The sequence below is a fragment of the Onychostruthus taczanowskii genome, unplaced genomic scaffold, assembly GCF_017590055.1.
Source record: "Onychostruthus taczanowskii isolate IOZ18803 unplaced genomic scaffold, ASM1759005v1 scaffold23, whole genome shotgun sequence".
Taxonomy (NCBI): Eukaryota; Metazoa; Chordata; class Aves; order Passeriformes; family Passeridae; genus Onychostruthus; species Onychostruthus taczanowskii.
This window is the reverse complement of record NW_024499573.1, coordinates 2,098,027-2,115,440: the sequence shown is the minus strand read 5'-3', so window position 1 is coordinate 2,115,440 and position 17,414 is coordinate 2,098,027. Positions and strand designations below refer to the sequence as shown.

General features: G+C 37.6%; 1 protein-coding gene across 2 annotated transcripts in view; it reads right to left on the bottom strand.

Annotated features, from left to right (window-relative positions):
- Positions 1–17,414, bottom strand: part of MAGI2 (membrane associated guanylate kinase, WW and PDZ domain containing 2) — a 704,176-nt gene that overhangs the window by 148,523 nt on the left and 538,239 nt on the right. For both annotated transcript variants that reach the window (XM_041405490.1, XM_041405491.1), the window contains exons 7-9: positions 10,778–10,835; positions 3,809–3,930; positions 1,837–2,019 (exon numbers count right to left, since the gene is read on the bottom strand). In XM_041405490.1, the coding sequence (XP_041261424.1) occupies positions 1,837–2,019; positions 3,809–3,930; positions 10,778–10,835 (363 nt within the window). The remainder of the gene's footprint in view (positions 1–1,836; positions 2,020–3,808; positions 3,931–10,777; positions 10,836–17,414) is intronic.

Genomic DNA, 17,414 nt, shown 5'->3' with positions numbered 1-17,414 from the left:
TTAAGGAAAAATGAAATTTATGTCACTGAAATCTTCTGAACTTCTGGAAGTCTATTGTATCCTTTGTTCCCCTAATCAACTAATTTAATAAATTTTGCCTTTGGGAACCATACTGCATTAAGATAAAATGGCAACAAGTACTGAAAAGTAAAAAGCTGTTAGACTAATGTTTTTTGTAAAAACAGTGCCAAAAATCTATATTCTACTTCTCTCTTACATTATGTTTCTTCATAATTTTTTTTTTTTATCTCTTTGGCATTAGAAACATCATGATGGCTATAACATTAGCTATGAAGCAAGTCCTGTTTGGTTTTTTTAAATAATATTTTTCCTAACCTTTACACTTCCGATTTTGTGAGTTCTGGAGAGTCTTACAAAATAAACTAGAATCCAGTGTGATTTATTCTGACATATGAATATGACTACGATTAAAAAAAAATCAACAAAACTACAATAAAAGAAAGATAAAATGAAATTTCCAGAAAAATCACTTCAGACTATTCCACTAGCATCATTTGTGCCTGCAGTTTTTTCTGTGTCTGCTCCCTGCACTGTAACACACTAAAAGCATCTTTCTCTGCTGCTGTGACCCATCCACAATGATCTCTTATCAAAATTTAGAAAATTATCTTCATAGTGACTCTGGCCACCATGAAATGGGTTTTCTACAGTGGCAACAACAATCCCAAATTAGCATTTCTTTATTTCAATGTCTTGGTGAGAAATGGAAGGGTAAATTATGCAAAAGAGGTGGTACAGAGTGACAGGGCTGCACAAACACAGGAACACAGGACTCCAGTCCCTAGTAACCAGCTGTACCCATGGAAAGCCCAATGGACCTAAAGAACAAAAATCATAGAACAATAGAATGGTGTGTGTTAAAAGGGACTTTCAAGATCATCTACCTCCTTTGCCACCCACTAGACCAGGTTGCTCAGGGCCCTGCCCAGCCTGGCCTTCAATGCTTTCAAGGATGAGGCATCCACAAATTCTGGGCCAAAGTCTTCACCATGAGAGTGGAGAAACTCTAGGAAAGGAGTCCAGAGAGGCTGAGGAACCTGTGTCTTCATGAAATTTTCTCAAGACCCTGAGAAACCTGATCCAAGTTAGTCTTATTATAAGCAGGGGGCTAATGACTGAAGGTTCCTGCCAACTGAAATAATTCTATTTTTCTCTGACTGTCTTTTCCTAACGAAGATGACAACTGCTTGGAAACAGAATTCATCTTCCTCCAAGAGTTTCATCCATATGTAGACCTGATGTGACCTTTCAGACAGTGGTTTGCAATCTTTATCAATCTGTGAACATGAAAATATTTGCAATGGTGGTCCAGATCTTCAGAACAGCTTTCAATCTCTTCAGAAGTTTCTTTTATTTCATGAGTTTTCACAGATTCTTTTTTAATAGGACACAAATTCCTGTGTGTCCATATGCCACACTGAAAATTCTTGTTATGATGGTTCTAATGAGAACAGTATTGGATGAGACTCAACTGATTATTTTGCAAAACCATCCTTTCTAAAGAAATAAATTTGCACTTAGTAGTCTGTATTCACTGTCTCTTTTCATTCCATGTAGACTTCCCTTAAGTAAACAGTCTATAAAACATAACCCATTTTTATGTACGGGAATGCAGAGATCTTTTCTCCCTTAAAATATTGTGAAATAGGAAAAATAAGCTACCTGGCACTTATCAACAAGAAATTTTTACCAAGAAACTTACCTTTTCTGCATATTAACACAAAAAGTCATATGGAAAATATATGTATTTATGGAGGGAGTGAGACTCAGAAATCTATTTCTCATATAAAAGAACAGAGGAACTTTCATAATTACCTGTTTCCATTTTCCCATCTTGTGCTGCAGGCCCATCAGGAATTACACTCTTCACCTGGAGAAACTCATCCGGCTCGTCCCCACCAATGATGGTAAATCCAAAACCCATGTTGCTTTTCTTAAGAGTTGTGCTGAGGAATGTCCCCTTCAGCTGCGATGCATCACGGGTGAAGAGTGGTTTTTCTACATCAGTCAACACAAGAAAGACAAAAGTTCTGATCTAGTCGCAACACAGCAGGGACAGCACATAACAATATTGGCTGACACCAAGTGGCAGTGTATCAAAGGCAAGAAAATAAAGAGTGCAGGCATTCCAGGAAAAATATTTGTGGGTTCTTGTACTAATACAAAGCTTAAAACATATTTCTTATCTATGGCAGATCAGCCATAAATGAAAAGATATAAATATCCTTTGATATTAGAAATCCATTTAGAAGTGGATATTGCGTAGCTAAAATAATCACAACAATAAAAATGATCTGTGAGGTAATTTAAAAACCTCTTTCCTAACCTATAAATTCAGCTTTGTCTACAAAGTAATACATTCCTCGTAATTTCCCTCCCAGCCACAGTGAGGAAAACATCCCCTGTGAATGTCTCATTCCACTTGTTACCCAGAAGAGGTAAATACTAGACAAGCTTTTCTCTCCAAACACACGGGGTTTAGGCATCCAACAAGTGACATGACTGCTGTGCAAACATCGTGTCCCCTCTCCGCGTGCCTTGGGGTGCGCTGTGGGTGCCGGGGGTCCCCGTGCTCCTCTGCCATGCTGCAGTCAGTGAGGGAGTGTTGGGGAAGGTGCAGAGTTTGTGAGCCCAGCTGGCCCTGGGGCTGGTGAGCAGCGGGACGTACCGTAGAGCCCGCGGGCCCCGGCGCGCTCGCGCCGGCACTGCGACAGGTCATTCACGCTGCGGGACCTCCTGGGAGCGGGGCGCAGGCGGGCAAATTTGGGTCTAGGTAAGGTTGATGAGAAGCTTTCTACTGTTACAAAGGAGAACAAGCCTCACTCTCTGACTATAACCTGTAGCTATGATATTTTATTAAAAAGCCTTTCCTAGGATTTTTCCCCTCCTGAGGAGCTGGGAGCCTCAGGAAAGAAATGTAAACAATAACTATCTGCTGCTGTGGAATGCAACAGGTGCATCTTCCATTGGTCCATGTGGATGGTTTTCCATTGATGACCAATCGCAGTCACCTGTGCCGAGGCTCTGAGCAGTCACAAGATTTTGTTATGAATTCTGTTCTATTCCTGTTCTTTGTAGCCTTCTGATCATCTTTTCTCTCTGTTCTTTTAGTATACTTTTTATGTAGTATTTTAGTATAATATATAACATAATAAATCAGCCTTCTGAGAAAATGGAGTCAAGCCTTGTGTCTCCACACAGAGAGTGTTCCCCTCAACAATATCCTTATGTTAAAGTTCATTTGTTGATACCAGTATTGTTTGCCGCTTATACAGCTCCTTTTTGTTACCAAAGGGCTGCATTCCTGTAAACTCCTATAACACTGTGCTTGAGGCTTTTAACTTAATTGATGCTCACTAGATGAGCTAGCTTAGAAACATACCAAACATCAATTAAGAGTATTTTAGAGAAAGTACAATTAAGTATTTCAGTGTTGTCAACCTTGGGTGCTCAAGAGAGAGTTGTACATTCCCAGGAACAGAATTTATGATTTTATTTAGAAAATTACTTTGGGAGTCTTATTGTGCTTTCAATTTCTCAGCATTTAGGAAACGCTGGATTCGACTTTTCTGTTTTTCTCTGCACCTCTGAAAGTTTTAGTTGGCTGCTGAGTCCTGCAACTATTGGAACCCGGACATTTAAGGGAGAAAATTGCTAAGATATAGGCTATAATATTTTGAGTATTGGCAATACTATTCTTTTAACCAGACTGTGACAAAATCATTGTCATATAAACAGGAGAGCAGGTTCTTTCATCTTAACCAAGACAGCTGACATGGTACTGTACCTCGGAAACCTTGGGCCTGCATAGGCTTTGTTCCAAGTTCTGCGTTGGGCATGTTATGCTGCTGTAGCTTCCTTTTTGCTTCTAGGACAGGGTTTTCAAATTGAGTTCTTCTATTTATGTGGCTGGAAAAAAATTGGTATTGATTAAAAACTGGGTTCAGTTGGGTGAAATGGTAATTTCCACAGTAGGGTGCTCTAGGTCCCAATGGGCCTGAGCACGTCCCTTACATTCCACACAATTTTGTTCAGGATGAGCGTATACAACCAGTTCCCTGTGTAATGAACAGCACTGAGCAGCATCCTGTCACTTCAATATGCTAAATCTGCTACATACAAATGGTTGTGATCTATGGGACTACATATGAAAGAGCAGCACTGCTGAAACATGCTACAGCAACAGTTTTTCATGTCTTCAGCATGACCACTGCTCTGTGGATGATTCAAAGAATCTCAACCAGTTTTGTGCATTATTATCAATTAGTTGTAAGTGAATTTACTCACTTACACAAAACCAAAAGCCTAGACAACAGAGTGCTTTTATGATGGTAATTTACAAATAAATCTAATGGGTAATAAATTGAAGATTATTCCTTTTTATTACTATAGTGTGTATCTGCTCAGCTGTACAGAAAAATCAGATGGAGAAACTAAATTAGATGGTAGATAAGAATTATGCAGATCATATATGAATTATAAGAAAAGTTAATACATACATTTTTTCTTGAAGTTTTACATTTCCTACTACAGATCATTACATCCATCTCTTTCATTACACCATTATCTTTTTGCATTGTGTTTAGGACTATGATCTTTACTACTATGGTCACTATATCCTTGATTTTAATTCTTTAAAGCACACATTTTATCAGTCACTGAGCTATCCTTCAATCCTGTCCTGGGATATGTTTAGCATGCTCTCCAAAGGAGGCAAACCAATAACAGGCTGCACAGAACATTGCTGCAAGATAGGATCACAATAGAATCACAACAAAGAGAAGGGGCTTGTGCTTCCAACACTGCTCTGGGGAATCAAATACATATGTACAGAAGGGCAGGATTTTGTCACTCCTTATTTATACTCACTGGCTTACCATCTACTGAGGTCTTCTCAAAATCCAATCCCAGTCATGGATTTAAGCACTTGGACATGTTACCTGGTAACTTTCACAACTCTAAGATCCTAAAAGGGTCTTTTTTTTTTTACATTGCAATGACCTTTTGTGCCGCATTAAACACTTTTCAGGTCCTTTGAGATTTTGATCCTACCACAGCTTCAAAGAGGATAAGTGGAATTGCCATTAGGACGTGAGGTACAGGAAAGGCAGCAAGTCCCATGGGAGTGCAATACACTTGCAAAATAGGATTTACTGACCAGTGCTAATGAAATTAAAAGACTTTCAGTCATGTAAAAGAATATTTGATTTAATGAGATGAAGTAAATGTGATAAATCCTTAAGTTGATACTTCGTTCACATGGCTATAAGTCATTCAAGTAAGCTAGCTTACTCTCATACTCTAAAATTTTCATTTATGGCTTTCAGTAAATTTTAGTCTATGCTGCAGACAGAGAAAGTCCGTCTCATTTCCTTTCATTCTTCAGACAGGCCGGTTAAGATTGTAGTTGTTCCTCTCCTTGACATTTGCTTTCTGTTATTTATAGTAATTGCCAGGTTCTTCACCACCTTATTCTACTGAAAACCTAGAAATTATGATAAAGGGAGAAAAACTTCACTAGTTAAAAATGGAGAAACCAAGATTTATGTGCATTAAAAAAAGGTAATAATAAGCTACTAACATAGGCATGAAAAAAGTAATTATGTGATATGTTTATCATTTGTATTTCCATGTTGTAAAGGAAATACTGTTTTTGCCTTTACACAAGACAGTGATGAAACTCAAATAATACACAAAGTTCTGAGTACCCATGATCAAATGAAATGAATCTCTATGAAAGGTTTTACAAGAAGACCAGTGAAAGAGTATATTCTATTACAGAAGATCAAAGGACTTTTAGCTTTTTATTCAAGCAGAATTAATTCTGATATATAACTGCATTCTATGAATACATTTGGAAGTAAATACTAGAATGTATTAAAGATGCCAGGATTTCAGACTTGAAGTCTGTAGGCTTCTCACAAAAGAAGTGTGAAGTGAGAAAACAGCTTCCAGGAGGAGGTATGGAGTACAGTACCTAGCTTGTTTTATGTTAGCATTTAATAAGGTTTCAACCAGGGTTGCTGTACATGTGGGTTAGTTGCTTCAACATAGGGATCATCTCTTACTTTAGGGGCTCTAAAGTATCCTGCCCTGTTCTCCAGCTGCCCTCCACAAGAGCAGAGATTTCCCATGGCTTTTGTGCCATGTCATGCAGGGTATGGATATCCAAGATTACACTCCAGTCTTCATTCAGGACTTTGCATTATGCTCTGTGTCATGTTGCAGTTGCAGGGCCCATCTCAGAGCTGCAGGAGGGCCCCTGCAGACCTAAGATTCAACTTAAGTGTGGCTCTGTGATACAAGAAAGTTGGGATTTTAGCAAATCTGTGCTCATGGCTCAAGAAAGATTAATTACTGTGGTACTGACATCAGCTAGAATCCATATTTTACTGCCTACTTACAGTTTCTAGGTATAGTTTAAGTGGTGGTTTGGTCCATTTAAACAGAAATATCATTAATAACAGCTGACAAAGACATTTCATCCTATCAGATCAGATAAGAAGACTAACAGGTTCTTGAAGCACCTCATCTTGTTGGTGCAACTTTAATAATTCTAAACTCCAATTTATTCTCATATTTTGACTGCTTTTTGGTAGTGTGCAATCTCCAAAGCACAATGTGAAATTTCCAACTAATAAAAAAAACCCAAAACAATCTTCATTACATATTGTGCCTAGGAGGACTCAAAGAAAAGAAAGTTATATTTATAAAATAATCAGTAATTTTTAGCAGTCAGTAATACTGTATTATGCACCTATACTGATGGTACATGAAACACATCTCTTTTATGCAATTTTAAGTGCTATATAGCTTCTTGGCTAAATCAGAAAAAAGTGCTTCTGAGGAGTTTACTTGAGAAAGAAGATATTAAGCTAAGTAATTCTCTTGACATTCTAGTTTTTCATCTAGCTACTTCAACAGCATACAAAATATAAATTACTAGCCTAGGCCTTCATAAGACAAGCCAAATGTGAGTTTTAGAGATGGTTACAAGTAAGTGCTTTTGTGGTTAAAAGAGATTTTGGATGGTAGCCAAAATGTATTGCTCATTGCTCACAGGATCTAATTCAGTGAACAATTCTAACTTAAATTTTCTTCCTTTATTTTATACAATATATATTAAATCAAAAATCCTAATCCAAAACTTTATCCAACTAATTTATTCCAGTGGCACCGTGGCTGTGCAGAGAAGGAGTGGCTGGTGCTGCCGGCCCCTGTTAGCTGGCTGTATCTCAGCTGGGGACACACCCTCAGAGGTGGATTTTCTTCTGAGCTGCGTTTCTGTGTGATGTTCAAATACTGTCTCTGTGTGATGGGGAGGTACCATCACCACCAGCCAGCCTATAAGACACAGACACATTTCTGCCCTCTCAGCAGTCAGTGGGGCCAGGCTAGGTTGTTTTTGTGATGAGTTTCAGGTTAGATGTACTTAACTGAAACACATCCATAGCAGATGTGCGGCTGTAGTGTCTAATTTGCAGACTTTAATTGATGGTCAAGGCACTGCGCTCTGACAAAATGGTAGCAGGTCAGAGCATGGGCACCAGTAGAAGGATTTTAACTTATCTCATTTTCTTATCTACTTTATATTTGAGATGGGGCTTTTTTGCAGTTTTTGCCTATAGCTTTTGAAATTATTGCCTATTACTCAACAAAGCAATTCCAGGGATCAGGATGCCTATAAAATGGATATTCTAATGTATAACTTGTTAGTGCCTATCTACTCTTTATAATCACATTTTTCAGTTGATAACACTTTATAATGACAAAAAGACCTGAGATAACCTTTTCTATTTGAGTAGAGAATTGTCAGAAGTTGTAAATCAAGGTGATATATTTTTCTAGGATAAATACCTGTACAGCTAATTTAGCTGTTTTATTAAAGAGTCCATGTCTGAAAATTGAGCTCTCTGTTGTAGTTAGTAATCCTTGAAGAGGAAAACAATCTTTTGGCAATTAGAATCCTGAAAGACCCAGTGCACTCTAATGACTGCTTTCTCTCCATAGCTCTGCACAGCTCAGTGCTGTTAGTTCTTAGTTTACAAATTAAGACCAGATTGCATGGAAGTTAACAAATATATAGCAAACACTTCTCATTTATGTCAAATGTCTACACATTACAAATTAACTCTGGAGCTGCATAAAAAAGCAAATGAAAATTATAATATTATCTCACACCTACATTAACGCATGGTTAAGAGAGGTAGTTATGTTGGAGACTTTTCTAAAGAGAATTTGCAAATACATTGTGATTTGTTTTTAGTAACTTGACTAGCAAGAGATTTTTGTTTCTTTGTTTTGGTTTGTTTTCTTTTTTAGCTTTATCTCAGAATATTTGAGCTGAACATGGCTGCTCCTTGTAAGGTGAAAGGGAGTCTGTCTGCCTCATTGCTCAACTGTACAAACTTCCCATGGGATACAAGCACCTCAGTGAGCAGAGTACAAACCCTTCTCTTATGAGGATTTTGTAGGCCTGCATGTAAACTCAGACTGGACCTAAATATGTGGAAGTTTTTAATCTTGTTTTTCATAATTTACCTACTTTTATGACAAAATTAAGAGATTTTATTGTAATCTTATTTTATCTAGTTAGAAATGAATTCATCTGTTGAGTACTGGTAATAAAAAAAGCTGTGAGTGTTATATATTGTAGCAGGAAAAATGGAAAGCAATCTTTGTTTCAAACTTATTGAGCTCAGACAGCAAATTAAACCACAGCTACATTTTACTGACTATAAAACTCCATGTGAATTTAGCAGGGCTTCAGTTTTAATGCCACACCATGAGCATCCATTCCACTTCTAAAAACCTCAGAGACTGCAGTAGGTTTGATGTATCTGTCCACAAATCTTATCTGTGGTAGGATTAATAAATTTGGCACTAACAGCCTTAAAATATGTAATTGCACAATAACATCTGGCCCTGGTGCCTTGCATCTGTTTACCTGTGGTTGGACATGAAATGCAGATAAATACTTGTTCCTTTCCTGACTCTGCAGTGGAGTGTGAGCCTTGCTGGTGCCAGAATGCCTCAGGCTGCACCAACAACCAAGGGAGTCTCAGTAAGAGATTACTGCACAAAAATTGCACAACACCTGTTACACCCCAAAATACCCTAAAAACCACTGGGGAAGAAGATTTACTTGCACCCAGTAGCTGGATAATTGCACGTGCAGAAATCTTTGGCAGGGGTTAAGTACAAAATGATAGGAGAACTGCAGCCCCTGCCTACTTGGGGATACCACAAAAGAGCTCAGGCTCTTTTACAAGGGGGAGTAATTTAATGGTATTATGTAGGGACTTCAAAACTAATCCTTTTACTTCCATCTGGACTGACCAAGGTGACTTGGGCTGAGCAGCAAAGTAGATAGAGCTGCTGCCTCTTTCACCTGAGGGCAGGGAAGCAAGCTGGGGACAAAGGAGGAGAGCAGGTGCTCTGGCATTTGGAGAATGGGACAGAAGGAGTCAGCAGAGCAGTGAACAAATACCATTTTCTGTTGATTGTTTGCTTTGTAGACAGCTGGGGAACATGCATGGGCATTCACAAGCTGCTGCTGTGGCAGAAGGTAAGGAAGGAACATCTTACATCCTCTAGACCTCCAGGAATCCGATGATTTTTATTATCTCCCTGCACACCTAAACCCTTGCATAACAGCAGCATGTCCTGAAGCCTGGAAAAGCTGCATCTCCAGTTCCTGTCCATGCCAATCCTACAGTCAGTGTGCTGGTATGGATTCAAGAGACCAATGAAAAAATGTGAGACACAAAGGAATTTTTCTATTTTCTATGAAACAATTAGATAAATATACTGCTTGAGTGTCAAGATTTGAAATTGAAATTTTTGGCCAGGGGCAATATTCTCTAAAGATCTCTCTTGTTTAATAAAAAGCACTAATGGATAGTTGTTTCTCAACCTTGCAACTGCTATCTGCACAGTGACAGGAGTGGTTTTCTGTCTCTTGCATACTGTCTGTAGAGAGCAGAGTGAGAATAGACCCCCCCCGCCACCAAAAAAGGTATCACAATTTGAATCTAGATTCATTTTCACAAGTCTCATTCACTATGTTAAGTTAAAAAACTCTCAGATTTACTTATTTTATGTACAAACTGGCCAGATTCTACCATTACTTCAAACAAAAGCATTTTTTTGGCCTTTGCACAGAGGAAGAAGCTTTTTACTTGTTTCATAACTAAAACAGAATCTGAAGAAAATGAAACCAAGGATTGTGCTATGAAAATAGAATTTATATTGTTTTCAGATGCACTTTTAAATAAAAAATAAAACATAAAATTGTATCTGCAGCATAGAAAAAAATTGACTTCTGGTACAACCTGCATAAACACCTGATTTGCAGAAAGCGAGGACTACCCAGAAACAGATTGTAACTGAGCTAAAATGATTATGATTTGCTCTATTCATTGATTAACAAGATTTATACCTTGCTGGATATTCAAAGCTTAGATAGAAAATGCAATGTCTCTTTAATGGGTATGTTCTTTGTACAAGTGTCAGCTGGAAAGGGACCATGAAACCAGGCCCTGGATAAAGAGGGTGACTGAATGTCTGAGCCACTGTTTCAGGACACTTTGAATATATCTGGATATATTAACTGCATTGATGACTGAGAATTCCTGGTATACCCTTAGTTTAACAGGTAATTGTACCCTTTCCTTGCCAGGTGAGCATTGCAGTGGATACCAGTATTAGATCATGACATATTAATAGCAACTTAATATTGAACTTAGGAACTTACTCAACATAATAAGTGCCATAAATGGGATCATCAATTTTCTCCCAGCCATATGGAAGCTCTGAAAAACAAAGAGTTAATCCCTCTCAGTAAATGTAGTACAGAATGCAAAGATTTCTAATAGCAAAATTGTGGATCTTTGCTGGGTATTGAGGGAAATAATATTGAAATTAGATACAGTGACTAAAGCAAAGCCAAATCATGAACACACCCCATGGCAGCCACAAGTAGTAGTAACTTGGAAATTTGCATGTAAAACCAACTCTTAGTTTCTAGAGCAACACATTTTGGTTGAAGTTTTATATTGTTCCAAGTTGTACCAGCCAACAACTCTAGCACATCTTGTGTGACATCACTGCCAGAGGAAGAGAGGCCATTCTATTTTCATGAATAAAACACACAAAAAATGAATTTGATTTTTGAGCTTTTTTTCTTAGGAATCCTGGAAAAGTTGGTCTAGAAGGAATGAAAAGAGTTTGTCTCCTGTCATATAAGTACAGTTAGTATACTGAAATGTTTGCATTATTCTTCTTACTGGGATAGCAATTCCACAATCTCCAAAGGCATCCTGTTCCAAAGGTAAGTTATATATAAGGAACACAGGAGCACAGAACAGTACCTGAAAGTACAAACCAAAATAAGATATTGTAGCATCCTCTGGACATAAAGCTAAATACATTTTTCAGAAACAGAGATCCCTAAAACATTCTGGTCTTAAAAATGAAACTGTTGCAAATATTAATTCAACAGTCTTGAAAATCAATCTGCATTCATTTATAACCAAACTGCCACATACATATTCATGTACATCAATACTTATTTTATTATCAATAACACTGAATGCTTAAAAAAATTATATTGACACCAGAATTTCATCTTGTGTTTAAAAGGCACCAGACAGAGGCAACAAGTATTTCAGTTGACTTGAACAGAGTAAAAACCTCAGTACCAAGTGATGACATGGATGGAGGAGACTCACAAAGGGATGCGCATTCCCATTATGCACAGGTATTGATTTGTGTGCAGTTAAAGACTATGACACAATGTATGGGGAGTGGTACTGAGATTGTAAAAGGAAATTTGACTCTGGAATTTCTTATCTCAGACTTCTTTTTCTTTATAAATTCTGTTGTACTATTTTAAATTAACTTTTTGGAGACAATGAGTACTGAACTAGACAGAATAGAACTGATGTAGATCATACTGAACAGTCATTACACTGGTCATAAAGAAGTACTCCTGGAGGATTGAGCTTTTTCTTATTTTTTTCACTGATAATATGAATAGACAATTATTGACTTGCTCAAAGGGGCAAATAGGCAAGTAAAGCCTGAGTGGCAAAAGGGAGGCTAAAGGGTTAAAAGGCCATGTTAACCTCCTCTTGTTACTTCTCCTTTAAGTGTATCTGTAGTAGCTGATCCTTTCTTGAATGAACCTGTTTAGATTGCTGTGAACTCCATGTCACATTGTCCCCAGGGGATGTTCCTGCTCAGCCTCTTCCAATCCTGCAGTGAAGGATACAACCCTCTGCCAGAGACAGGCAGATGAGGAAACTCCACATTACCTTTTTTTTTTTTTTTTTTTTTTTTAACAGAAGGCTTAATGTTGATACTCAATTTTTCCTATTCTTAGAATATTGTTAGCTTTGAAATCTTCTTAAGTCCACATTCTGAACTACTTTTGTCAGAGCTATTTTGTTATTGTCTTTTCATAGGAATAAAGGCAGCATAAGGTATTCAAGCTGGTCTCAGAATTACAGAATGGTTGATGTTGGAAGGGAACTTTGGAGGTTTTCTAGCCCAACTCCTCTGCTCAAGGCAGGGTCAGCCAGATCAGATTGCTCAGGACCATCTTCAGTCAGCACTTAAATATATCCAAGGATGGAGACTCCACAACCTTTCTGGATAAATCAGCCTGTGCCCTTTTGCCTCCTGCCCTGTCACCAGACACCACTGCAAAGAGCCTAGTGCTGTCCTCGCACCTCCCTTCATGTATTTATCTAGACTGACAAAATCTCCCTTGAACCTTCATTTCTTCAGGCTAAACCATCCCAGGTTCAGGTCCCAAGTCTCTCATCCTTTCCTCCTAGGAGAGATGCTCCATCCTTTAATCATCTTAGTGGCCATTCACTGGACTGTCTTCTTCGTGTCCATGTCTCTGCTGTACTGGGAGCCCTGGGTCCAGCACTCCAGCTGTGTCTCACCTGTGCTGAGCAGAGGGGCAGGATCATTTCCTTGACCTGCTGGCAATGCTCTGCCAAGGGCAGCCCAGCAGGCTGCTGACCTATGTTGTTGCAGGGGCACATTGCTGGCATGTCGAGGCTCTAAGCATCAGAAAGCCCTGTTGATGCTCTTTGCAGACTTTCTTAGAACTTGAATAAAATGAGGTGAATCACCCTACAAGAGCTCTCACAAAATCCTGTGTATCTCGGGACAAGGCTGTGTAGTGTAATCCATAAATATTCAAAAAGAAATCAGCTGATGCACAAATCTTATACTGTCCCTACAGAAAATTGCATTGCCAACTCATGCATGCTAAGTAAGGCAAAAATCTGCTATGAAAAATTATGCTCTTACCAAACACTATGATACAGGATGAATATAAAATAATAGCTTAAGTACTATTAGTACATTTTATTTTCGTGTGACCTTGCACAGTTTTCTTCTGCTAATTAACTTAATGTTGCTTTCATATCTGTCCACTTAAAATCATATTTATTTAAAGAAAACTCAGACAGGTACCAGTAAGACCTGTACATGGAAATACACACGAACACACACACACATCCCCATATACATGCACACACAGGTATGCACAGGTTCTTCTCCCAAAGTCCATTAGTAGATGCATTTTTTCAAAGTATGAAATGAATAAATAAATAAGCATATATTTTGTCCAATTTTGAAAGTGGGTATTTTTATGTCAGTATATACAGTACAAGTATATAGATGCAGATAACATATTAAAAATTACGTATTCATAAAAATCTGAAATAATCAAGGATTCACTATTAACCTATTGTCCTATTTTTCCCTAAAGTAATACTTAAATGTACTTATGAACTGGCACAACTACTGAAAAGGGAAAAGAAAAATTCCATTTACTAGTGTAAAAATCTGTAAAAATTTAATGTATTTGACATACTAAGGAGAACTCACTTTTAAATGCATGGATTGAATGACTGATTATTTAACATCATAAGATAGCCATGAGTTCAGAAGAAAGAAAAACAAGAATACCTTTGTGTACCATAATACACTCTATGTAAGGTTATGCTCTGATTTTATTATTCCATTTAAGATTTGGCCTATAAATTATGTTTAATTAAAATTCTGTGTTGACCAGTAAAACAGAATTGCTAGAGCACAAACCCCAGGCCCCTGCCTGTTGAGAGTGGCAGACAAGATTATTGGAGTGTAGTTTACTACAGAGGTTCTCTAAGAAGAATCTTCTGCTACATTAGCTTTCAGAAGCACTGTGATTATTTTTCATTACATTAAATTGTGGCATCTATTCCATTTTTCACTCTTGAATTGAAAGATTAAAGGACAGAAATACTTTACTGCTTCATAAAACAAGAAGCTTAGCATTTGCCAGATTAGGGGTGAGGGCATTACAGTTCCTCCTTTTGATTTCACTGTACCCAGGGATGATCATTAGGGATGAAAGTGAACATTAAATATTTGTAAAAAAGAATTGTTGTACAACACTAGTGAAGGAGATTGCTAATGGATGTGAATAGGGAAAGGAGCTATATCTTTCAGCTGATATTCATTTGGTAGCATCAGCATCCTCATTTGTGTGCAATTTTTGCAAGAAACTAGTTCAAGGATACTGTGCTATAATATGACAGAATCAATCTTTAGGAACTCAACACTTCTACCACTCTTGTCCTCCAAGTGTGTAGACTGCTGAAGGCTTTCTCTCTATAGAAGGAAAAAAAAATTAAAAATACCTTTTATTTTTAAATCTTTAATATCTAACATCCTCCTATCATCCAGTGCCAGGCCTGTTCAGGAACATTTATAGAATCACCCTTTAAAAATCAGTAATAGTTTGCGCAGTGGTTGGCAATGCTGACACCATGAGTGGATGAAAGGGTGCTGGATATCTGTATGGTAGATTTATATCCCCCAGTTTTTGCAATGCATGCTTCATTCCTTAAAAGACAAGCAGCATCTAGCCTACACCAGTCATCCAAAACAATCTTTGCTCAGTAACCATCTGGGCGAGCTTTTAATTCAGAATTGCCTTTCTAAAAGTTAAATGCCCAATGGTAATGAAAGTCAGAAGAAAAGAAAGCATGAAAGCAAGAAAAAAATAAAAGAAAAAGAGAGAGAAAGGGGAAAAGAGAAAGATGGAAAAAAAAGAAAGACTAATATGAATTTGAGGTCGCTTTAATAATCAATTGTAGTGCCTTCTCCTCACAGACTGCTTATGCTAATGGTGCAGATGCTCTTATTCTGCCTTCTGAAAGCTGTTGCATTTCAGAATGATTTTTAATGGTGCCACTTAACATTCTCTAGGGATGGAGGAAACAGTACATTTTGGATCTCAATGAGCCAAGATGAACAAGTATACTACCAAGCCCAGAGATTAATTTTTCTGAAGTTTATCATTCACTGAGTTAAAGAGAGTCATAAAAACTCCTCAAGGTTTCAGAACAACAGACAGTACTATGTCACTACCCCACTGACACGTTAGAAAGAAAGATGAGAACATATTTCCTGATTCAGCTGCAAATCAAAATATTTGTTTAGTTCAAAGGAACATAGCATGAGAGAGAAAAAATATAATGCCTGCTGTTATTGAAAATACTGTCAATGAGCATGTGGAAGCATGTGGAGGTCAACACAAGTTTGGTTCACCTGCCTTGTTAACACCCAGGCACAGGCCAGGAATTGTTTTCCAACCCATATAGGAGATTTTTCAGAAAAAATACTGTATCTTCTCACTCAAAAGCCTGTGGTTTTTTCATCTCTTGCTTTTTTCTCTTATCTTTTCTTCCTGTTTCAAATTCAGTTTTACCTTTTCAAGTCAGTTACCTACTGCAGAGGGTATTAAAAGAGTTGGATTAAAAGTTAAAAACAGTGCAGCCCCACAGTCCAACTCAGTCTTCCAGTTTCTCTAAGAGATACAGTCTTTGCAAATATTTATCTCTAAGTCTAAACCAGTGCTCCTCACTGCATAGCCTACACAAAAATACCAATGCTTGTAATACCCTAAGGCACAGCACAGATTCCCAGGGGGTGGATTCTGCTCCAGGCATGCTGTGCTGCCCCCTCAGGAGCTCAGGGTAGGAGATACTTGGTTTGGATGCTTTTGTTTTGCAAGTCCACGTTGTCCAGATGATACATGAAACACATTGGGGTTGTGCTGCTGCTCCTGAAACCTCTGATACAGGTTGCCACGAGGAAAGGGAGGATAACACTACCCAGTGAAAATCAGGGTAGTGTAACCTATTACCCCCATGCCTATGTGAATTTTTCTAGGTCACCTGTCTGCATTCATCCGGAGCTCAAAAACTGAACCAAATCAACAGGTACATGCTATGGTAACACTGAGTGGGTGGGGACAGAAAAAAATTAGATAAAAATTGAAGTTGAATTGTTCACTCTCTCAGTGAAAATAACAACAAAGGTAGGACTGACAATTCCACCTCCACAAAAAACCCCAAATTCACTATTCCTTTAATGGAAGATCTGCAAAACCTAGTGAATGTACCACCTCCAAGACAAGCCATGTAATTTCAATTTCAGTGAAACTCGTGTTCTCCAACTTCCATTCTCATATCTGCAAATTTCACAGAATCATGACTGTTTGTGCTCCATCTGCAATCAAAAAACATTCATGTGGAATTTATTCTTACAAATAAAATGTCATTATGCAAAATTTCTCCTTGCAGAATGGAAATAAATATGAAATACATCTGATAAATGCATCTTCTTCCTTCTGTGCAGTTTATTGTGACATGCTACATCCTTAATTATGTAGAACATAGATTACTTAATATTACTATAAATTCAATAATATTTTTCCCAGCATTGTTACCAAGTGAAATACTGGCAGCAGTTGGGATATTTTTTAACATTAGGTATACTTGATTCCTCTGACATGCAGAACTCTGCAATGCTAATTAAGATTTGCATTAATACAGTGACAAAGTGTTAACTGAATTACTGGTATTTTTGTTTTGCTTTTGGTTTTGTGTTTTTTTTAATTAAAAAAAATCTATAAAATGCTTGTTAGCTTTTCAGTCAAATAAAAATTAAAACCTCCAATCAAGTAGAAATAAATAAGGGGGAAATAACTCACATGTTGTGAACTTAGCTAAGATTACTGTAGGCAGTGCCTGAGGTGGTTTCCTTAATAAAGGATCAATAGGTAAGTGGGCAATAAGCTGGTCAAATATACTTTCCATGGGCCTTTTCAAGAGAAAGTCAAGAGTTTCTGTTAAAAGATTTCAAACAAATTTCAAAATCCTGTTTTCCATGTATTTATAAAGAATAGATTTAAGAAAAGCAGAAATACTGAAAAAAATATTAAAACATTACATTTTATCCCCCTCAGATCTTGTTATCCTTTTATCTTGTTCTCTGTCCTTACTCCTGCATTAGTTGTGCCAGGAGCCTGGTTCATA